At 36.5% G+C, this 23,622-nt stretch overlaps 2 protein-coding genes and 1 long non-coding RNA gene across 3 annotated transcripts; all 3 read left to right on the top strand.

Annotated features, from left to right (window-relative positions):
* The first annotated feature begins 5,101 nt into the window (after positions 1–5,101).
* Positions 5,102–6,690, top strand: LOC110894364 (heavy metal-associated isoprenylated plant protein 7). Its single transcript, XM_022141576.2, has 6 exons — positions 5,102–5,254; positions 5,322–5,499; positions 5,587–5,774; positions 5,908–6,094; positions 6,203–6,390; positions 6,479–6,690. Exons 1-6 carry the CDS (start codon positions 5,132–5,134, stop codon positions 6,497–6,499), a joined length of 885 nt encoding a protein of 294 aa, XP_021997268.1. The 5' UTR covers positions 5,102–5,131; the 3' UTR covers positions 6,500–6,690.
* Positions 6,691–13,518: 6,828 nt separating this feature from the next.
* On the top strand, positions 13,519–15,547 carry LOC110892589. Its single transcript, XM_035981220.1, has 2 exons — positions 13,519–15,363; positions 15,539–15,547. Exons 1-2 carry the CDS (start codon positions 13,519–13,521, stop codon positions 15,545–15,547), a joined length of 1,854 nt encoding a protein of 617 aa, XP_035837113.1.
* Positions 15,548–16,521: 974 nt separating this feature from the next.
* LOC110894363 lies at positions 16,522–19,185 on the top strand. The gene is made up of 2 exons (XR_002566261.2): positions 16,522–17,013; positions 17,154–19,185. It is a non-coding gene; the product is annotated as an uncharacterized LOC110894363 (long non-coding RNA).
* The last annotated feature ends 4,437 nt before the right edge of the window (positions 19,186–23,622 follow it).

The following is a 23,622-nucleotide window of genomic DNA, read 5'->3' as shown; positions in this document are numbered from 1 at the left end:
AATATGAACTAAAATTTAGCTCGGGGTTCCGCCGCGAACCCCGTGCAGGGGCACGCTGTCCCCCTGCAAACCCCAGCGAACTCACCGCGGAGTTCGATCCGCGCTAACAGGTGGTTTGCTATTAAATGATTGGTTTTTGTAATTACTTAGTTAATCAATGAGGATCAAATAATGTTTTACAAAACCAAAATGGCTTAACTTGAATGAGCTTCTGATGTATCACTTCTGGCCAAAGCTGATTTGATGCATCTACTTATCGTTCAAGTATTACGAAAGCTATGTTAAGTGTGCATCATAAACATGAATGTCTTAATATCTGGCCAAAGCTGATTTAATTCCTTCATAGATGGCATACTTAACAAGTGCATAACTAAAGTGATTGTCTCAATTTCTGGCCAAAGCTGATTTGTTACAACCACTTTGCACACATGCTTAAATGATTACACTTCTGGCCAAAGCTGATTTATCTTCGTTTAAGTAGAACGTTAAATAGTCTATTATTTTAATGTTAGTAATAGACATATCACAACCTTTTCACATAATGATCCTTATATTAATGATCCTCAATTAATATTTATGATCATTTCGTCTGCCTTATTCTTAGTACCCATATTTTTACTCACTATAAATTTCTTCTATAAATCTATATCTCATCCACTCTAATTCCTAAATCTAATATGTTTTGCTTAAAGTTTCTATAAGAATTAGCTCTTAAATTAAATCTTTGATTATCTCTTAAGACACGATAATCCTATTGCTCTCTTCTGATAAAGCACTACAGAAGAAAAGTAGAGCATGATGATTAGGATAAATTGAACATGATGTCTCTTATAATAATCAAGAACTCTCTAACATAAGTGCTGTCACTAAAAGGTTATTCCAGATTAAATCTTTCCTAAGACTAATCTATAATTGTGGAATAATCACTAGAACTCCTAAGATGCATGCCTTCATTTAAAATTATAAATTATAAAGCTAAGTGGTATATGTGAATACATAACAATGTACAATACCATGACCCATAAAGTTAAGGGCTTACGCGTGGAAATAAGTACATTTTTCCAGTACATTACATACTAAGATTTTCACTTGTACAATTTGATGCCTTATAAATCAACTATAACACTCAAAAGTACCAAAGTATAATGAGTGTGTTGATAAGCAACATATGTACATAGAAATAAATGTTTGAAACTGGAAAATAAGATGTTATTCACCTTACAACCACTAATAGTTTAAAAGAGGATTGTTCTAAGGTCCATAGACAAATTACAAGTGCTAATTCCAACTTTAAGGTTCTTCAAGGGAAAATCTCAATGCATAATTATGTCATTAGACTAGGCATAAGCAACGAGACTATCCATTATTCTAAAGAACAGTTGGATAAATTAATTAGATAGTCACTTACTAATGATATTTAAGTCTGATAATTGTTTAATATTCTTATTAACAAATGATTAGTTGACTTTAGTTCCATACGTTTTCTTACCAGAACTCGACAAATAACTAACATGAGAGTTAGTGACAAAATTAATTGTTAAGGCTATAAGAACCGTAATAAGCAGTCTTCTAACACGCCTTTCAATACCTTATATATTCTGAAGATTAATCAGAATATAGTATCATAATTAAGCAGCGTTATGAAGGTTGTGAGGTTTGCATAGTCAACATAAAGTCACATTTACCTTAAACTCTCATCTTATTTGTTCTCAATATCTGGATAGAAACATTACTAAGATGAAACTAGATGATAACTTAAACTTTCACAACTTTTGTCATCATGCAAATGAGAATTTGACAAAAGGAAAATGAGACTTATAAATTTCATCCATTATAACCAAAATTCATGAGAAATCATGACATGGTTAATGAGGATGATTTTTTCATCTAATCTCATTCTAAGTGATTTTAAATCATGACGTTATAGCCCTAAATATTACTTGGCTTCAGGAATAAGTATGGGTCCATCATAAGTCATTCATTGACATTCGTGGAACTTATTGCAAACGGAATATTCAGAATAATTCATTAATCATTTTAAAGACTATCAACTTGTATCTAAATTTTGTCGCATATGGCACACGGTCTTAGAAGAAATCTATTCATATATATACTTAATAAGATTTCTATTAAATATGTCCTTAAGGTTTCTTATGATATCTGGACATTAAAAAAATCAAATAAAGTCTAACGTATATATGATAGGTTCCCACGTCACGTAGCTCATTGAAACTTCTCTTGTAGCATTCTAGAGATATTAAAGATCAGTGGGAGCATTAAGTGTCTTAATAATAACTTGCAATAGTTGCAAGAGGTGGGGGAGTGAAAATTTTTACATTACCTAAATTTGCACCTCTTGTACAAGACAGCGCTCCATCACGACACTGTTCTATGATAACTTGTCTCCTTAAAATCTAATGCTACTCTTACAAAAGTTTCATTGTTGCTTAATTGTAGGCACACTTAGATTTCTTACCTAAACTAACATAATCCTCAACAAGAGAAATCACAACGACTAACGTCATTAATTTGTTTTCTCTATTAGAATTTGTTGGTCGTTAAATATTGACCCTAAGCATGCTGAGTTCCTAAAGTTTTCTAAGGTCAGTGGGAGCAGTCAAAGTCCTTATCATGACTTGTAAGGAATACAAGAGGCGGGGGGGGGGGGGGGGAGTGTCATTAAATTTCACTCTGAATTTAACTCCGATTACACCTCTTGTACACCATACTGCACCAACTCTTTCAAACTTAGAATGAAAATGATAGCAACCTAACCAAGAGCTAATCTATAGAGCTGAAACTTTTAAAACCCAATAATCAACTCAGGAGGTCATCTAGGTTTAAAAGCCTACTAACTTTGATGATTACATAACCTCCCTAACTGAAGTTGAAATGGATTATGGAAAAGTTCACTGATCCAATCTCTTCTAATTAAGCCATTAGTGTCAATCAATCTTCTAAATGGAATAAAACAGTTTCCTAGTAAAACTAATTTTATGTGTTCGTATAACGTTTGGGATTTTGATTGAATTACCTAAGGGTGTTCATAACTAAATCAATTCCTGATACAAACGTTAAGACACTAAGAAGCATGATTGATTGTCAAAGGTTATACTTAGGAAGAGATAAATTATCAAAGTTTTCTTTGAGGATCATCACTGTTCTAGTAGCTTATAATAGTTTAAAGCTACATTAGATGAACATTAAAAACAATTTTTCTTAACAAATGGATGACATATTTACATGTTCAAAAAACAACCTGAAAGTTTCAAACTGAAGGTTAAAGAACACTTTATTTGTAAGCCAATAAAATCCATGTATGGGTTAATGCAAACATCATAATGTGATGAAATCTTAACGTAATTATTTTCATCAAAAATAAAGTGGATTAATGTACCTACCTCAAAATGAGTGGGAGCAACTAAGATAAACTTGTCTATATAGATGATATTCTTTTGACAGGTATATGTTACATAAGTCAAAGAATTGTTAACACAAACTTTGATATAATAGATCTCAGAGATATCTCTTACGTGATTGATATCATAACATACCGAGATAGACCCAATGGGACATTAGTTTCGTTCCATAAGTTTAACTTTAAATGGGTCCTTACATATGTAACAAACAATACTGCTCTTCTTTAGAGGATAATAGGATAAATGAGATTATTTATTTACGCTTCATTAATTGGAAGCCTTATGTAAGTTTAAGTCTATACTCATTTAGATATTACTCATATTGCAACACACTAGTTTTGTCTAGATTAATGTGAAACATCTAATGGAGTATTACAATATCTTTAAAAGAAAAGAGAGACTAAAATTTGAAGAAAAAGTGAGAACTAAAAACCGGTTGATTACTTTAACTTTGTGATATTCAAAGATGACAGAATGTAATTTCGGGTATATCCTTATGTCAGCAGACAAAACCTATCTCATGGAGGAGTCATAATGCACTGATATTAACAACCTAAGTTATAACGACATAATATAGTCACTAAATGTTGTTGGAAATTTATCAGTGGACTCATAAGTTATTAACTCCATATAATTAATGTTTGAAGACTTAGTGTGATAAAGCCAGCTACCATGACTCCTTGAATAGTAACAGTTCAAGAGGTGCTGCATTAAGTTTCGATACACAATTAGTTATTCGTTTATGAACGAATTGAGGAAACTAAGTTTTGTATCAGATACATTCATGATATGCTTAAGGATCCTATAACTGAAGGGCTATTACCCATAAGTCTTATTAAGAGAGCTCATAGACGGATATTAATAAATGGCCGTGCGCAATTGCATATCGTACTATGAATGACTAAGTATTAGTTAATTTTCCTCATCAGTTTGATTTTGTATGTCTCTAAGAATATGTCAAGTCGACATAATGGCATATATACAATTAAAGTTACAAGTCAAACAAAGGGCTTATGCATATTTTGATCATGACGATTAGGTTTTAAATTAAGGCTATAGTATAGTATGATTAATGGGGGTCCTGAGTCGCATAATGATTCAACGGCTGTATTTCTCTGCTATAGTACTTGTTTAAGGCTAAAATGAGTGTTAACTCCTGATCAGACTTATCTAATACTCATAGTAAATGATTACTCGGCTAAGTGGGAGAATGTAAGATTAAATATATTTATTTTATATTTAATCTAGTAGCCATTATAATCATTTACATTATATGGATCAAAATATATAACAATCCTATTAAATATTTAGTTGGTAATTGTTGATGGGCCTAATTACCCTTATTAACTAATTAGGGTTTCCTCCTGGGTGCATATATAAGGAGAATAATGTGGAGGTTAAAGGGTTAGACAATTACACAAACCCTAATAACACATAACATCAATCTCGCCTCCCTCTCCCAACCGAACACCCTTTTCGGTTTCTTCATCACCATCATTAGATTGCACCCTAAGGAGGAACCAGATCAAGCTGACAATCATGTCAAACACTACTGTTGGCCTGTCTGATGCAATCAAAGGTATGTTTACATGTTTTCCATTATGTTTAAACAGAACCAATCAACAGACCGTCGATCTTTAGCTGTTTGGGTTGAAAAATATTACATAAGGAAAACACTAGACAAGATCATTCCTTCCTACTTACACAAGCAGATGAACACAGATTCGTTACGTATGTTTTCAAAGATTGCCTATCAATGTTTGAAGAACAGAGAAGAACGCCCAACAATGAAAGAGGTCGTGGATCAGTTACAAGAAGCTATTGATCATCAACTAGTAAGTTGTTACACTTGTCATAAGGTTAATTTAACATATTTTATTGACATCAGTTCACTTTTGGTAGTGCTTTATAAAGAAGCCGGAGGAAGAAGCAAAGCCGAGCATTGGAGCGAAGAAAAAGGGAGAGGATTCAAGAGACCCGACACCATGTCCCTCACAACAACAAGAGATTGTTTTGAGCGTTTACATGCATTGTCAAAGTTGTGCTAGAGATGTCAAGCGATGTCTTAAAGGCTTTGAGGGTTTGTATATTTTTCTTTTTCTAGTTTCTTGATTGAAATTTCTTTTTTTTTGGTATACTCAATAATTATTAAGTTGTTGAAATATAGGCGTTGAAGATGTTGTTACGGACTGTGAGACTCATACGGTTGTGGTTAAGGGAGAAAAAGTTGATCCGTTGAAGGTTCTAGAAAGAATTAAGATGAAAAGTCACCGAAATGTTGAGCTTCTATCACCATCACTAACGGAGGGGCTCAATGAACTAGAGCTTTCTAAATCAGAAGAGAAGAAATATGAGGTTGCCAATTATTCTTATTATTTTTATATATATCATCTTTTCATAATAATCTGGTGTGACAATGAGTTTCTTTTGGGTTTTAATAAAAATATGTTTATAGAGGATGATGATATAGATTGTTGTTTTTCATTAGGTAAAGAATCTGGAGGAGGGAGAGAAAGAGGTCGAAGAAGCAAAACCGGCTTTCGGAGATGAGGAAATGGTAAAGGGGTCAAAAGACCAGCTACCACCTCCCTCGCCGCAAGAGATTGTTTTGAATGTATTCATGGATTGCGAAGGTTGTGCTAAAAAAGTCCGACGATGCCTTAAAGGCTTTGAGGGTTTGTACTCTTTTCTATTTTTTTTTTTTGTTTTATGGAGTTTCTTTATTGTTCTTATTTTGGTATAATTTATAATTAAGTGTTTTTTTTTTTTTTTTTGAAAAATAGGCGTTGAAGATGTTGTGACGGATTGTGAGACACAAAAGGTTGTAGTAAAGGGAAGAAAAATAGATCCACTGAAGGTTCTAGAAAGAGTCCAAAAGATATGCCACCAAAAAGTTGAGCTTCTACCGGAGGTCCAAAAACCATTGAGAGATGAGCCCAAGAAGCCGAAGCAAGAAAAACCTCGAAAACAGGTTTTAATTATGATTAATAATGCGTGTGTATGTTAATATTAGAAAATTATGATGTTCTAATTTTGGATTTTTGTGGGTATCATTATAGGGATGGAAGTCTTGGTTCTAAAAAAAGTAACGGTCAAAGGCACTTTTCCTACAACGGAGATGGTGGATTATTTGCACGACATTAAGCAAAAAAGTTGTAATCGCTACATCAATGCGCCTATAATGTGTTGATGATATTTAGTCTTAAAACTAGGGTCTATCTAGAAATTTGTCTTTTAGATCTTCAAAAGAAATAGATATATCAATTATGTATGGTTGTATATGCATAAAGAAATAGACGTGCATGCATAGTGAAGATGTAAATAGAAGTGCACGTATAGTGAGACTTGAAGTAAATTGTATTATAAGAGTGAAAATATATGGGAATGAAAAGCTGAAGTATTATAAATTGAAGCTTTTATCTTTCAGTTGAAGTACATATTGCTTGATAGTGGTGGTATCAAACCCAACCTGTTTTTCTAAGGACTTGGTGCTCAAACCTACTCAATATTTTGGGAAGAAAAGGAACCCAGCGAGGTGGATGAGATGGTTAGCCAGCGGTGGATGTCTAACCGGTGGTGATGTCTTGGCCAAAAAAGATAGTGCACCATTCAAAGAATTTTCACCATTAAAAAAAAGTGGTCGAACTTAAATTATTATTATTATTATTATTATTATTATTATTATTATTATTATTATTATTATTATTATTATTATTATTATTATTATTATTATTATTATTATTATTATTATTTGTATTTTATGTTAACAGATTTTGCATGTTACGTCCTTCAACACTAACCCAGTTAAATATTTTCGTTAAACAACCCTTATCTTTGTGCATTGACTAAATTACCCTTGTTAAATTAAAAAAATACATCTAAATTAAAAACTCAACACTCCCTCACCTAGGGCTGTAAACGAGCCGAATCGAGCCGAGCTCGAGCCGAATCGAGCCGAGCTCGACCCGACTCGAGCTCGACTCGAACTCAATTCGAGCTGGCTCGGCTCGAGCTCAAATTTCAAATCGAGCTGAGATTTGAGGCTCGAGCTCGACTCGATTAAAATTCAAGCTAACCCCTATATCTCATCATCCCTCCACAGTTTGAAGATCACAACATCAATTGAATACCACCAGGGTCAATCAAGAAACAACCAACCACCATATTCTTCTCGCTACCATTCAACATACCAGTGACCCACCACCAACTAGCGACCACTTCACGAGCTCTCAATCTCTCACCATTTAGAACCCGTTTAAAATCAAACCCATATTCAAACTTTAAAATCTAAACTAACACAAGATCGTTCTTGAAAAAAACAAACCCCATATCGTTCTTGCCACGACGCATAGCCGGCCCTGAGAATTCATGTACCCTGTTCGAGCTCGAAAAAACGTGTCCTTGAGCGTGAATGAAATTGGTATTGGGCTCAATAAAGGTTTAAACCTAATGCCAATGGGGTAATAACTAATCTAAACCATAAAAATAGTTTTGTAAGTGGGCCTATGTTGGTATTTGTATGGGTATACCCTATTAATTTATTTATTTTTACATATACATATCGGAGTTTTTTTAAAAAATAACGTGCCCTTCGAAATATCGGGCCCTGGCCGGTGGTCCTCCGCGCCCACCTTTACACTGTGTTCCAGAGTTTACTAACGGAAGGAAAGGAAAGGAAACAAAAAAAAAATATTTTGTGTTCCAGAGTTTCATTTAAGGAAGGAAAAGAAAGGAAAATAAAATATGTCGTGTTCCCGAGTTTCATTTAAGAAAGGAAAAGAAAGGAAATAACAGGAAAACTAGGCTAAATTCTTTAATTTTTCTTTCCTTCCGATTTGGGAGGAAACGGTGGGAAAGACATATTTTTTTTCCTTTCTCCTCCTTTCCTTTCTCACCTTTCCTTTCTTTTCTTATCCCTCATTAAGTTAACTCGGGAACACAGCGTTAGGGTTGGCCATGCCACAAAAGACCATATTTAAATTTCAAAATCCAACACGTTAGAAACAAACCCCATGACGATGAAATCGACTTGCAAACCGAACCCCTAAACAAACATCGGATCGTTCGCCCCCTAATTTGACTCGTCGCATTATAGTGCCAAAGCCACCTATGATTAATTGAGATCAAGGTTTTGGATTTTGACAGAGATTGAAGGTTATGGGTTTGTAAACAAGAGGATTTTGGATAGGAATTTTAGGGGTTTGGGTCGAAGGAAAGAGAGGTGGTTGCGATGGTGGAGTTGATGGTGGTGGATTGGTGGTTGGTTGCAATAGAAGAGGTGGTTTTGGTGGTGTTGTTGACCGAACTAGATTTGTAACAACCAGATCTTGGTCGGATGTTGGAGACGGTGGTGGTGATAGGGTGGGTGGAAGAAATCAACAAAAATTGATAAACCAATTGGACCAATTAAAGAATTTTTTTTTTCGAAAGTTAACTTCATTCATAACGTGAGTAGCCCCTACACTAACAAAGGGGCAACCGGAACCAACACCCAACACGGCAACCTACATTAAAAGCAATTTACACCAACTAGACCACATAATGAACTTATATATTGAACTATTTTTGTACCACAAGAACCCCAAGAGCCTTTATGGTTTTGTTAGAGAAAATCTTCTCGTTTCTGACTTTTCAACTCTTCCAACACGCAATCATCAGTGACGGACCCATGATATTTTCCTGGGGGTGCGGAATATTTAAGTACATATTATTACACCAGAAACACAAAGTTTATACATACTCAAACACGAAAACACAGTTTGTAGTTTTATAGTTAAGCTTACAAACAAATGAACACGACTTCCGTTGAAGATGTGAAGCACTTGCAGATTCCTCTCCATGATATATCGTAAAGCAACTTAGACAGGCCAAATTACCACTATACTGTTGTATAATTTGGTCTAGAACAAGTAATTTCAAAGAAATTAACAAACCTGGAATGCGAATTGAAATTGCAAAGTCATGATAAAACCTGGATTAATCTCTCAATCGTATGAAAACTATCAGATAAACCTATTTGCGGGTTACACACAATGATTTATCGGATTGGACAGAGACTACTCTTATAGGAATTGAATTTGATGTTTATGTGATAAGAAGATCGCACACCGTAACCAGAGAAACTGTCGTATGTCTCAACCTTTTTATTCTTGTGTATTCTGTGCGCATCCCATATGTTCCTTTTTGATCGAGAGGTATTTCCAAAGTCTGCCCCAGACTTAATACAAAGCCTTATTAAACTAATGAAACAACTAGTGGTGGCCCAACACCAAAACTTTATTAAACCAATATATATGGCCTTATATGACTAAACGAAAATAATAAGTCCAAGACATAAACCTGTTAATGAATTCTTTTAAGAAGTCTGCAAGACTTCACCTTCATTAAATAAAATCCATGGACTAAAACCATTTATTGGGCTTTATCAAACGCAAAATAATAATTTAATATATAGTAAGTAATGACAAGGCCCATGTAAGTTAATTACATGATAGACTCAAATAATATTAGGATTAAGTCGAGCCCGCACTCCCGCGTCACCTAACTCGTTTAATCTCTAACGTTATTTCCTCGATCAACAAGTTAATCCAATACCCTAAAATCCGTTGATAACACTAAAATTACCAACATTCCTCCCCCATTTTAGTGGTATCCATGATTAACTTAATTGTCCTCATAGAAACACAAATGCATGCATAATGAAAATGTCCTGAGGATTGAATTTTCACTTACACATTACAAATATTAGAATAACAGAGTGTCTCTATGGATTGAACTCATGTTATCCATTTAAATACATGTAGGTAATATACACAAACTTTTACAAATCCAAACTCCACTTGACACAATATTTTACTAGCCTGTGTCCTAATCCTTCAAAGAACATATCAAAGCTCAAGTCCAAAGCTTCTTGAAGCGGCTAAACTTCATATTCTTATAGGTAGTTCATTACTCTTGCACCTGCACTGCAATTTATCAATGAACTATTAAGAAGTTCAACTTCAACCTACTTTATCTTGCAGTCTGAACACACACCTTGGGATGATTTGCTAATGTGTTCCAATATCGTTATGACAAGCTTTCCGCATTGAATTCTGCATCTAACGTTGTATTAGATGGGAATTGGGTGTCTTGACATAAGATATTTAAAGTGGACTTTAAACCCATCCCTTTAGCTGATTTCTTCACGAGATCTCTTCCTAACCCTTTGGTTAGATGATCAGCTAAATTAAGCTCAGATCTAACAAACTCAACGGATATCACCCCATTCATGATTAATTCTCTAATCATACTATGTCTAACACCTAAGTGTCTAGACTTCTCATTGTACACTTGACTATATGCCTTAGCCAATGTAGCTGCACTATCACACCTGATAGAGATTGGTGATATCGGTTTCGACCATAATGGAATCTCATAGATCAAATTTCTGAGCCACTCCGCTTCTTTACCAGCTGCAGCTAGAGCCACAAACTCAGATTCCATAGTTGAGTCAGTGATGCAAGTTTGTTTCTTTGAAGCCCAGGAGATAGCACCTCCACCAAGTAAGAACACCCATCCACTTGTGGAGGAATGATCTTCCTTATTGTTTATCCAACTTACATCAGAGTACCCTTCGATAACTGAAGGAAAACCTGAATAGCATAAACCAAAGTGCATGGTTCCTTTTAGGTACTTAAGCAGTCTGTTCACTGCTTGCCAGTGTTGAGAACTAGGATTACTAGTAAATCTGCTCAACTTACCCACAGCACAAGCTATGTCAGGCCTTGTGCTAATCATAGCATACAACAAGCATCCAATGACCTTAGAATACTCTAATTGTGAAACTGAATCACCAGAATTGGGCATTAACCGGATGCTCGGGTCTAGAGGAGTGCTAATAGGAGAACAATTATAATGATTGAATTTCTTCAACACTTTCTCAATGTAATGAGACTGTGTCATGGTTACACCATTGTTACTCCTTTTAATCCTTATTCCAAGGATCACATCTGCCTACCCCATATCCTTCATTTCAAAATTCGAAGACAACAATTTCTTTGTCTTATCAACCTGATCTTGGTCAGTACCAAAGATCAACATATCATCTACATATAGACAAATAATCAATCCTTTACCAGAGGATTCAAATCTACTGTAGACACACTTATCAGCCTGGTTTAGAAGAAAACAATGAGATAAGATCACGTCATCAAATTTTTGATGCCACTGCTTAGGTGCTTGTTTCAAACCATATAATGATTTGATGAGTTTACACACCTTGTGCTCTTGTCCAGGTAATACAAAACCCTCAGGTTGTTTCATGTATACCTCTTCATCCAATTCACCATTCAAGAACGCGGTCTTGACATCCATTTGGTGAATTACCAAGTAATGGTGAAAATTCTTGCAACAGGAGCATATGTATCAAAGAAATCTATTCCTTCCTTTTGTCTAAAGCCTTAGATAACCAACCTGGCTTTAAACTTATCTATGCTACCATCAACTTTCATCTTTCTTTTAAAAATCCATTTGCAACCCAAAGGTTTGCAACCAGGAGGCAAATCAGTCAATTTCTGTTAGTTGCATTTTTTGGCACGTTTTATAGCATATTAACATTAAAAACTCACCACATATCATGCATATTTCATAGTCATACCTCGTTATTTTGCGAAACGCTTGTTTTTGTGGAATGGAATCTACGTTGGTTGTTTTTGGTTGATATTGAAGGTGAGGAGCGATTGCGAAGGACGAAAGCATTGGAAAGAATTGGAGTACGTCGAAATACCAATTCATAAGCTAGTGAACAAAGTGAGCTGGATGTGTGACTAAGCTAAATTGTGACATCACAAGAAGTGAAGTTGGGCCAAAATACTAATTGTCATGGGATCATCTTTTTATTTGGAGTGTATTTGTTGGGCTAAAAAATACGGGCTGTCAACAAGCACAAGAAAAAAAAAATAGAAGCAGCCAAACAAGTGATAGATTTTGGGGGTGAGCCAATTAAAAGTAGAATGATCATCAACAACAAACTAATAGAAAAAAAAAAGGGGAAACAGTGTTGGACGGTTGCAAGTGGACAAAAAGGAAAAAAAGATCAATTTTTTGAGGGCATTCGAGATCAAGGAAAAAAAAAAGAAAGAAAAGAGACTTTTCTTTGTTTGTCTTTGGTGATTTCGAGAACAACAAACTATTTTGGTTGTTTGTTTTGTAAGTTTCTTTTGATGTTTTGTTTTGAATTAAACTTGATTGTTCTAGCTATCATGTCTGGCTAGATCTTTTTAGTTTCGACATCGGGGTTTATTTTCTTTGATTTGGTTCATAAATTTATGTGAAACGGTTATGTTAGATTCAATTATTTTAGTGGTTTGTTTGTGTGTTTCTTGATCTTAAATCCGGATATTTTACCGGATATATATTAGTTTGTTAATGAAACTGGCCACTTTGTTAATTAATCTAATAAAGTTCATCAAGTTTTAAAACCTAACCAGTTTTGATTTTTGATAAAAGGAACAAATAACGGGCTGTGTTTGTCTATGAACTCGGTTTCGTTATAGAATCATACAATCTAGTTAAACATACCGAACGGCGTGTGTGTTTGATTATAATCGATACTTTTATCACGCAACCCGCACACTAAAATCCGAACGGCGTGAGTTTAGAGTAGCGGGTTGGCTCTAACCGACGAACTGCGCTTGGTTAGACATTATATGGAGTGGATGTCCGAACTGCGTGACGTCTAGTATTGATACAAACTATTATTTAAAAGGATCATTGCACCGTGACCGTTAATGATCGTAAGTTGAACTGAATCAAGAAATTGCCCTGGTGTTGAAATTAGTTTTTAACATCTAAATTTTCCAACCATTTTAATAGCTTTTCTTTTTAATCTAAAAATTAAAAATTGTTTTTTTACATTCTAGTTTAAACTTAAAACCCCCCTTTCAAAACAACCGTATATGTGTTTAAAACATTTTGGCATAATTAGTTAACCTGTATCCCTGTGGACACGAACTCTACTTCCACTCATACTAGTAGGTTTATTTTATATTTATTTGCTGGATTCGACACCCAACAAATTGGCGCCGTTGCCGGGGATACGGCAAAATTTAACCGTTTTATGCCAAGATCTTTGCGTACAGGTACACCACTTGAGATTGACCCGGAGATCGAGAAAACAGCAAAGAGATTAAGGAGGCAAGCAAAACAACGAAAGAAGTTAGCAAGCTCCTCATCCTCTATATCTTCACCTCCGGTCACCAACATTTGGCAGGACATACTCTTGTCAAGTGAATCAGAAACCGAAACGGAATCACAATCCCATCAAGAAACACCCATCACCCCACCACACTCACCTACCCATACCCACCAAGAACCAAACTCACCTAAACCACAATTTCCCGCAGTTACAATGGCAAATGAACAAACCCTTAGACAGTGGGCGACTCGTGATGTCCCACAACAACCCCTTTGCATTAACTACCCTGCTATGGAGAACTTCGAGCTGAAATCCGGACTCATTCACCTATTACCACTTTTCCGAGGCCTAGAGAATGAAGACCCACACAAGTTCCTCAAAGAGTTCCATGTTGTGTGCTCCGGTATGAAGCCACATAATGTCACGGAAGACCAAATCAAGCTAAGGGCATTCCCCTTTGCTCTTCAAGACTCAGCAAAAGAATGGCTATATTACCTACCACCGGGGTCGGTAACTACTTGGAACGAACTTGCAAAGCTGTTTCTAGACAAATACTTCCCAGAAGTTAAAGCTTCGATCCTGCGCAAGGAGATCATTGGAATCAAGCAACTAAAACGAGAAGCCTTGCACACTTATTGGGACAGGTTTAAAAAGTTGTGTGCTCGCTGCCCACAACACGGCATAACTGATCACCAACTCCTTCAATACTTTTGTGAAGGATTGGCATCAATGGAGAGACGTTTGATAAATGCATCTAGTGGAGGGGATCTACTCGACAAAACACCTACTCAAATTAGGGCCTTGATTACCTCCATAGCTGAAGACACCAAACACTCAGCACAAGATGAAGAGTGGTACACCGATGTCCCACGCGCAGTCAAGGAAGTGAGGACTCCTCACATTGAAACTCAACTCGCTGAGCTGACAAAAGCGGTCATGCAACTCACCAAGGATAAGAGTGCTGAGCCACAAGCCCGAGCTTGTGGAATTTGTCTACAATTTGGACACCCCACTGATATGTGTCCCACACTGCAAGATGATGTTGAACAAGCACAAGCACTTGGAGGTTACCCGGGGCAAAATTCAAGACAATATGAACAATATCAAGGCAATCAGAATTGGGGACCTCCTAACATGAGTTATCAGCAAAGGCCCCCACAGTATCAGCAACACCCGCCCTTCCAAGGTAATCAACATCAACAAAACTTTCAACCTCGACAACAGCAACCCGCCCAACAACAAGCGGGTAGCTCGGGAATGTCTTTGGAAGATATTGTGAAAAGTTTGGCTACTAGCACCCATACGTTTCAACAAGAGACTAAAGCTAGCATCAAGAACTTAGAACAACAAATGGCTCAACTTGCTAGCTCGGTGAGTAAACTAGAGTCTCAAGGTAAATTACCCGCACAAACTGAGAATAACCCAAAGCACAACGTGAGTGCCATTACCTTAAGGAGTGGAAAGAGCTATGACGGTACGAGTATGCAAGAAGAAGAGGAAATTGTTGTTGAGAAGAAGGACCAACATAAGGAAAAAGTACAAGAACCGGTTCGAAGTGAATTGAAATTTACTCCTGTAGCTCCATTTCCATCAAGGCTACGAAGCACAAAGAAGGAAAGGGAAGAACAAGAGATCATGGAGACATTCCGTAAGGTTGAGGTAAATATTCCACTTCTTGATGCCATTAAACAAGTCCCACGGTATGCGAAGTTCCTCAAAGAACTTTGTACATCAAAGAAGAAGCTTAAAGGTAATGAAACCGTCAAGGTAAGTGAAAATATTTCTGCAGTGTTACAAAAGAAACTACCTCCAAAGTGCAAGGATCCGGGTGTTTTTACCGTTCCTTGTAAATTGGGGAATATCACTGTGCCTAGAGCTATGTTGGACCTTGGAGCCTCTATTAACGTCCTACCATACTCGATTTTTAAAACACTTAATGTAGGACCGTTAAAGAGGACTGGGGTAGTCATTCAATTGGCCGATCGATCCATAGTACGCCCAAAAGGTGTATTAGAAGATATATTGGTACAAGTGAATGAATTGGTCTTTCCAGCTGATTTTTATGTGCTAGACATGGAGGGTTATGAAGCCCCAAATTCAAGTTCCATATTATTAGGAAGACCATTTTTAAAAACCGCAAGGACTAAAATTGATGTTTATAATGGCACTCTTTCTATGGAATTTGATGGGGAGGTAATCAATTTTAATATAGATGATGCTATGCGTTACCCAAGTGATGTCTCGTCTCTGAATTATATAGATGTCATTGAACCACTAACAAATGAATGTTTTGAGTTGTCTAACCATGATGTTCAAGCATTAGTGTCAAATAAAAGCATTGATGAAGCTGTGGCAAAGGAACTTACTGAAAAGTTCAAGCTTGGGAAGGATCTAATGGATGTCACGATCCTCATGGACCCGCAGAAGAAAGCAAAGGAAAAAACACCAAAGTTTAAATCACCAAGTATTATCCGAAAGCTTCTTCCGTGCATTGAGCAAGCACCAGATTAACGAAATAAGGTCCAAGTCTAGCCAAAGACGAGAAAGAAAGGCGCTTCGCGGGAGGCAACCCGTGGTTTCGTATTGTTCTCTTTTGTTTTAATTCCATAAAAAAAAAACAAAAAAAAATATAAAAACAGAAAAAAAATTGTTTTCTTTTAGTCAAAAGTTTAACCCGGCCGCGTTGGATATTTTTTTAAAAAAAATGTCCCGGTCGTGTGAAAGTGAGTTTTTATTTCAGAGGCTTGCCCCGACCGTGTTAAAAATTCTATAGAAAGTGACCCGACCGTGTTGAATTTTATAAAAAACATTCAGAACCACGACCCGGGCGTGTCAAGTTTTCACCCGGCCGGGTGAACATTCTGTGGAAAATTTGTGGGAGAGATGTTTAGTGCTGATAATAATTATTATTATTAATAATGATAATAAGAAAAGAAAACCCTTCTTTCCCTTTAACCCTAACTTCTCCACAATCCTCCTCAACGATCTATCTGATCCATCTTCTACCCCCATAGACACCACAGCACCTCCTTCATCGTACCTTCACCACCCTGAACTGCCTACGTCGCCCACACACCCCGCCGCCGCTCGTCCTCCACCGGTTCGCCCTTCTCTACCGCCTTCTCCGCTGCTCCCGTCGCCGGTCGACCACCGCCCTCAACCTCCCTCTCCGTCCTGACCCCCCTCCATCTCTCGCTGCTTCCGATCTCCACCGCACAACCTCACCAATCAGCAGTCTCCCCGAACCCATCTTCAACCGCCGCCTGTCTCCACCACCATCACAAAGACGGCACCACCATCGCCGATTACCGCCCATCGCTCGTTGCTCATCATATTCGCCGCTCACCAAACAACAACCAGCATCGTCGCACCAGGTATCTCCTACGTCGACCAACACATCAGGTACGTCTCTCTCAGGTGGGTTTTCATATTCTGCAGGATGGTATTTTAATCATCTCTACCATGACTTGAGTGAACTTATTTTATATGTGTTAACTGACAACCGTGATTTTTGAAGTGAATACAAAATTGATTTGTGATTGTTTTATGGAGATAAGTATTGGACAAGCTATACTTTCCACATGGGCATTCAACAGATTATGAGGCTACTAGTGATACTGGGAAAACTTCGTATGACATTGATCTGCCGCCTTAGTAGATTCCTTACACACTCATCTCCGAGCCTCGAGGACGATGCTATATCTTAAGCTTGGGGAGGTTGAGATTAGAGGTAATTTTTATGTTTTCATCTTAGCATGCATCACTTAGTTTGTAAATAGTTGCATATAGTTGCATTTTTCATGTTCATTGCATTTAGGTTGCATATAGATGCATTAAAAAAAACCCGTTTCTGTTCCGCTGAAAATGATTTGTGAAAAAATGAGATATGATATGATTTCTGGCATGTCAAAGCTTATGCGCGAAATGGTAACTTTGGGGAAGAAAACATAGATAATTCGGGATATGTTGATAGGCTCGGCCCTAGCTTAGGAACGCCAATGTTGGATGCAATAACCTTAATTATATATATGTGTTTTGTTTCCCATCTTAATGCTTGTGGTTAAAGATTGATCCCGACCAAAAATCGGTTGAGTTGCATATCCTCTATCACACACCATGTTCCCCATATCATGACACCTCCGTAATTTCATTGAAAAAATAAATAAAGAGGTGAAAAATTGACCTCAAAGAGGTGAAAAATTGACCTCATAGGTTATTATAGTAAAAAAAAAAAAGAAAAAAAAGAGAAAAAGGAAGGGGTAAAAGAGCACAATGTATGCCAAAAATTTGAAAGAAAAAAATCGAAATCGAAAAAAAAAATATTTGAGCAATTTAGGGAGAAAAGTCCCGACCCCTTGAAAAACGGAAAAAGATAATAACTATTGTGTCATGGTTTGGGTGCATGGTCGCATCAAGTGTGGTTTTGGAAATCTTCAAAAAGTCGTGAGGTTGGGTAGATGTTGCCATAGGTGTTGGGCGTGGGGACGATTGAACCATGTTGGTAAATTTGTATATTATTAAGCAGAAAGCATTTGGTTGTGATTAAGCGGGTTTGAGTTTAAAGGGACACAGAATATCAACAATCGCGGTTACACGTGTTAGTATGACCCGGGTTTGAATGAATGTAATAAGAGTTGACAATGTTGGATGTGATCTCATTACAAGTTTGTTTTCCGGAATAAAAGAAGCAGGTTGAAAAAAAAAATATTTTTATAAAGCATGCATATGTGTATTATTTTTTTTCGTGTTTATTTCTTGGTTTATTCTTGTTCTTGACTTCCTTGAGGACAAGGAAAGGTTTAAGCTTGGGGAGATTTGTTAGTTGCATTTTTTGGCACGTTTTATAGCATATTAACATTAAAAATTCACCACATATCATGCATATTTCATAGTCATACCTCGTTATTTTGCGAAACGCTTGTTTTTGTGGAATGGAATCTACGTTGGTTGTTTTTGGTTGATATTGAAGGTGAGGAGCGATTGCGAAGGACGAAAGCATTGGAAAGAATTGGAGTACGTCGAAATACCAATTCATAAGCTAGTGAACAAAGTGAGCTGGATGTGTGACTAAGCTAAATTGTGACATCACAAGAAGTGAAGTTGGGCCAAAATACTAATTGTCATGAGATCATCTTTTTATTTGGAGTGTATTTGTTGGGCTAAAAAATACGGGCTGTCAACAAGCACAAGAAAAAAAAAATAGAAGCAGCCAAACAAGTGATAGATTTTGGGGGTGAGCCAATTAAAAGTAGAATGATCATCAACAACAAACTAATAGAAAAAAAAGGGGAAACAGTGTTGGACGGTTGCAAGTGGACAAAAAGGAAAAAAAGATCAATTTTTTGAGGGCATTCGAGATCAAGGAAAAAAAAAAGAAAGAAAAGAGACTTTTCTTTGTTTGTCTTTGGTGATTTCGAGAACAACAAACTATTTTGGTTGTTTGTTTTGTAAGTTTCTTTTGATGTTTTGTTTTGAATTAAACTTGATTGTTCTAGCTATCATGTCTCGCTAGATCTTTTTAGTTTCGACATCGGGGTTTATTTTCTTTGATTTGGTTCATAAATTTATCTGAAACGGTTATGTTAGATTCAATTATTTTAGTGGTTTGTTTGTGTGTTTCTTGATCTTAAATCCGGATATTTTACCGGATATATATTAGTTTGTTAATGAAACTGGCCACTTTGTTAATTAATCTAATAAAGTTCATCAAGTTTTAAAACCTAACCAGTTTTGATTTTTGATAAAAGGAACAAATAACGGGCTGTGTTTGTCTATGAACTCGGTTTCGTTATAGAATCATACAATCTAGTTAAACATACCGAACGGCGTGTGTGTTTGATTATAATCGATACTTCTATCACGCAACCCGCACACTAAAATCCGAACGGCGTGAGTTTAGAGTAGCGGGTTGGCTCTAACCGACGAACTGCGCTTGGTTAGACATTATATGGAGTGGATGTCCGAACTTCGTGACGTCTAGTATTGATACAAACTATTATTTAAAAGGACCATTGCACCGTGACCGTTAATGATCGTAAGTTGAACCGAATCAAGAAATTGCCCTGGTGTTGAAATTAGTTTTTAACATCTAAATTTTCCAACCATTTTAATAGCTTTTCTTTTTAATCTAAAAATTAAAAATTGTTTTTTTACATTCTAGTTTAAACTTAAAACCCCCCTTTCAAAACAACCGTATATGTGTTTAAAACATTTTGGCATAATTAGTTAACCTGTATCCCTGTGGACACGAACTCTACTTCCACTCATACTAGTAGGTTTATTTTATATTTATTTGCTGGATTCGACACCCAACAATTTCCATGTATTATTATGCATGATAGAATCTATCTCATCTTAGATGGCTTCTTTCTAGAAAGCAACATCCCTAGATGCCATTGCCTGACTGTATGTCTTAGGATCCTCCTCAATATTGAAACAATATTGATAATGATGTTCAACCCCATTCCTGGTTCCTTCCACCAAATAAAGATGAAAGTCAGAGCCAAAAGACTTGCCTTTCCTAACCCTAGTACCTTTCCTGGGTTCAGCACTAGTCGATGGTACATCTTTGGTACCAGCAGAGTTACTACCAAACTCAGTTACAGCTGATGTTTTCAAACTATAAGGCATGTCCTTTAGTCTAGGCACATAAGAAAATCTATCCTCATCGCCAAAATCAGCAGTTCTTGATTCAATCACAATGTGGACAGAAACATATGTAGGTCCCCTTGATGTGTATGGATCGTCACAGAATCGTCTTTCCAATCAAGAGTGCGGAATCCTCTTGATCAGAATTAGCAGAAAACGTGTAGGAAACAGAAACAGCAATTCACTTTCAAACTGGTCTTTATTGATTATCAATCTTGACGAATTACAATCAATCAAGACCACAAATTCGTCCAAGCCCTAGCTCTCACGAATTCTCTCTCTCACAAACTGTTTTGGCTGATTAACCTTAACCCTAATGTCTAACCTTGTTTATATAACACAAGGTTCACAACTGGGCTAGGTTAAAGACTCCTGGGCTGCGAATTGGACAGGCCCAATTCGCCCCCCATCACCCAAACCTTTGGGTTTAGTTAGCCCAAACATTTACAACTAACTATTACAAAGCTAAACCCGCTAACTGTTTATCGTTTAACTAATTACAAGATATCCAAAGACCAAATCTAAGCTGTTGTCACAAACATGCACCAACAAACTCCCCCTTGACAATAGCTTCATAAAAACTTTGTCTTGAGTCAAAACTTTGTCTTTAGTCTTCTTGCAATCTTCAAGTAGTCTTGCACTCTCTTTGGTCTTTGGATAGCTTCAGCTTCAACAGCTTCTGTCAGCAACAGACTCCCCCTAAGCTGATGCATCCAATCACCAAATCTTCAACACGTTAGCGTTTGAGTAAACTCCAGTTCAGCATTTGCACAGCAATCTTCAAACTCTTCAATCTTGTCTGCAATATAGAAAGGAGGTTCTACCATGCATCCAATCAAACTCTCATCTTCACACTGCACAGCCACTACTCAGCAACAAACTGCTTCAATCTGTATACTATAAAACAAACATCTCGAGAAACCATAAGAATTTTTCAACAAAGTTAAATAAATTTTTATTTTTCAAGAGATTAGTTAAACTGTATAACAGATTAAGTATTTACAATTTCATCACCAACACGCAAAACTTTTGTTCAACACACAAGAACCTGCAGAAGTTAAAATTTGAACTCACTTACTAACACCGTCTCCCCCTATCGGTAACAATTCCTCCAAGAATAACAGTTTTCCGTACGTTAAGAACTTCAAAACAGAAAATGACACTATTTTTGGATTTTTATATTTTTCTGAAAGCAAGTAAATACAAAAGCAATAAACACTCTATTTTTGTGAGAATCACTGGTAAGAAGATCATATCAGCACAATCAAACTATTTCACACTATTAGATAATTCTTTATTTAATTTTTCGTGAAAAGCAGTTCAAGACGATTACCAGTATGTTTGTCCACTTAAACAAAATGCATGAACATTTCAAGTACCATTACCATATGATACATTAAGGTAATTTTATTTTCTGAAATACGAACGTGTCCCACTTCAGGATATACCCCCACGATCAAGGTATGCACAAAGATTCATCGTAGTAGGTGAGTATACTGATGGCATCCTTTAAGATATCCTGACTGTGTCTAGTTCTGCATATAATCTGTTTTATCATGTTTTGATTGCTTAACTATGAACACCCAAATAAATACAAATCAAATCCTGGAAATATAAACAGCACACTCTATCATGCAAGTATCTTCCCTACCACATATTTCACAAGTCCAATCCTGAGTTCTGAAATCTTAACTGGGAATAGGTTGAGAAGAGAACATAATAGATCTTTAGTAGAGATGGTATAATATACAGATCAAATGAGATTTTCTCAGTTTGATATAGGTTTCTTGGGTTTCTTTTGGGCACTTGAAGGCCTCTTTCGGGTGTATTAGATCTATAGCGCGACAACGTACAGCTAGGTCAGCATGTATCTGGATGCAGCAGAAGCTGTCGTTGCCTAGCACCTCCAGGTCAGCATATATCTGGATGCAGCAGAGGAGGTACACGACTTTTTTTCAGAGAAGATTTCAGAATAAGATCAAAATTGTGTGTATCGGGAAATATACAGACATTCAAATAGAAATGAGCTAATTCCAAGTGACTATCTTTCCTGGGGTCATGTACATTTTTAGTTCTAACAGACAGACAGCCAAGATATCCCTAGTTGAAACAACAGTATAAAGACCCAAAACTTCAGATTTTGGCAATCTATCAACGCAAGAATTAAGGTCATTAAACCATACACCACTAATGTGTTCCCCACTCATATTCAGTTCATTTAAGTTTATATCACATTGGTAAGTTGATTATTTCATGCTTTTGCCTACTGGTACATCATATGATGAAGCTGCTATCACACTTAAGCAATTTAGGTTCAGTGTGACAGTCTAACTTGCTGATGTACTATCATTTCTTCTTTTTCACACAGTGAAATCTCATTTTTGATTTTCTATTTTTTTTTATGTTTTTGATTTTTCAATTTTTTTTTATTTTTAATTTTTAAAAAAAAATAGTAAACTATTTACAAAAATTCTTATGAAAAACCAGTTATTCAGGATTCCTCATCCCGTTGAGTTCGACTAAATGTTCAAAGCGAGCCCTGTCAAATGCTTTAGTATAAAGATCTGCCAGGTTATCCTCTGTGTCGACTCGATGTAATTCAATTAGTCTCTTTTCAGCACAATCCCGTATAAAATGATGACGTATGTCAATATGTTTTGTACGACTGTGGTTCACGGGATTGCTTCTTGCATTGCCAAGACACGATCCTGCCTTCTGTTCGATTGGGTTCGGGTTCATCGTCACTTGAATCAGTATCAGCAGCATCTTGGGAAGTTTCAGGAGCATCTGTCATATCAACATTTGATCTAGGCATGAACTCGCCTTCATCATCTCCATTTATCACTGTTTGAATCAGCTGAGACTCATCTGCATTGGAAAACTCAGGAATATTAAATGATTTAAAAACACTTTCATAATCATATAATATAGCTGGTCCACTCGTTGACTGTTGAGGTTTGTAAGAAGTAATTTCAACATTAAACACAACCTCAATTTTACCAGTTTTTAGATTAAAAACCCTTTTATTCGGTGCGCCAGGTACGTAACCTAGAAAGTAGCCCTCGTCAGCCACCTCACCGAATTTTTGTTTATCTTTATTTCGCACAATGGTGCAGGGTAATCCAAATGGTTCAAAGCCTTCTAAGTTTGGTTTCTTGTTAAACATTAATTCATGACTAGTTTTGTTAAAACGTTTAACAGTCAAAACTTTGTTTAGGACATAGCAAGCTGTATTCACAGCTTCTCCCCAGAAGAGAACTGGTAGCTTAGAATCTGAAAGCATCGTCCTAGCGGCTTCAATCAACGTCCTGTTTTTCCTCTCAGCAACTCCATTCTGTTGAGGCGTATAAGGAGCAGAATATTGATGTTCAATTCCCT

Source organism: Helianthus annuus, chromosome 12 (assembly GCF_002127325.2).
Source record: "Helianthus annuus cultivar XRQ/B chromosome 12, HanXRQr2.0-SUNRISE, whole genome shotgun sequence".
Lineage (NCBI taxonomy): Eukaryota > Viridiplantae > Streptophyta > Magnoliopsida > Asterales > Asteraceae > Helianthus > Helianthus annuus.
This window is presented reverse-complemented; position numbering and strand designations above follow the sequence as displayed.

What these genes read in the sequence shown, in the direction of transcription:
- LOC110894364 (XM_022141576.2), top strand. Translation starts at nt 5,132, where the DNA reads ATGAACACAGATTCGTTACGTATGTTTTCAAAGATTGCCTATCAATGT. An exon ending in AAGCTATTGATCATCAACTA is followed by an intron (nt 5,255 to 5,321) that starts GTAAGTTGTTAC and finishes CACTTTTGGTAG; the next exon opens with TGCTTTATAAAGAAGCCGGA. An exon ending in CAGAAGAGAAGAAATATGAG is followed by an intron (nt 5,775 to 5,907) that starts GTTGCCAATTAT and finishes GTTTTTCATTAG; the next exon opens with GTAAAGAATCTGGAGGAGGG.
- LOC110892589 (XM_035981220.1), top strand. Translation starts at nt 13,519, where the DNA reads ATGCCAAGATCTTTGCGTACAGGTACACCACTTGAGATTGACCCGGAG.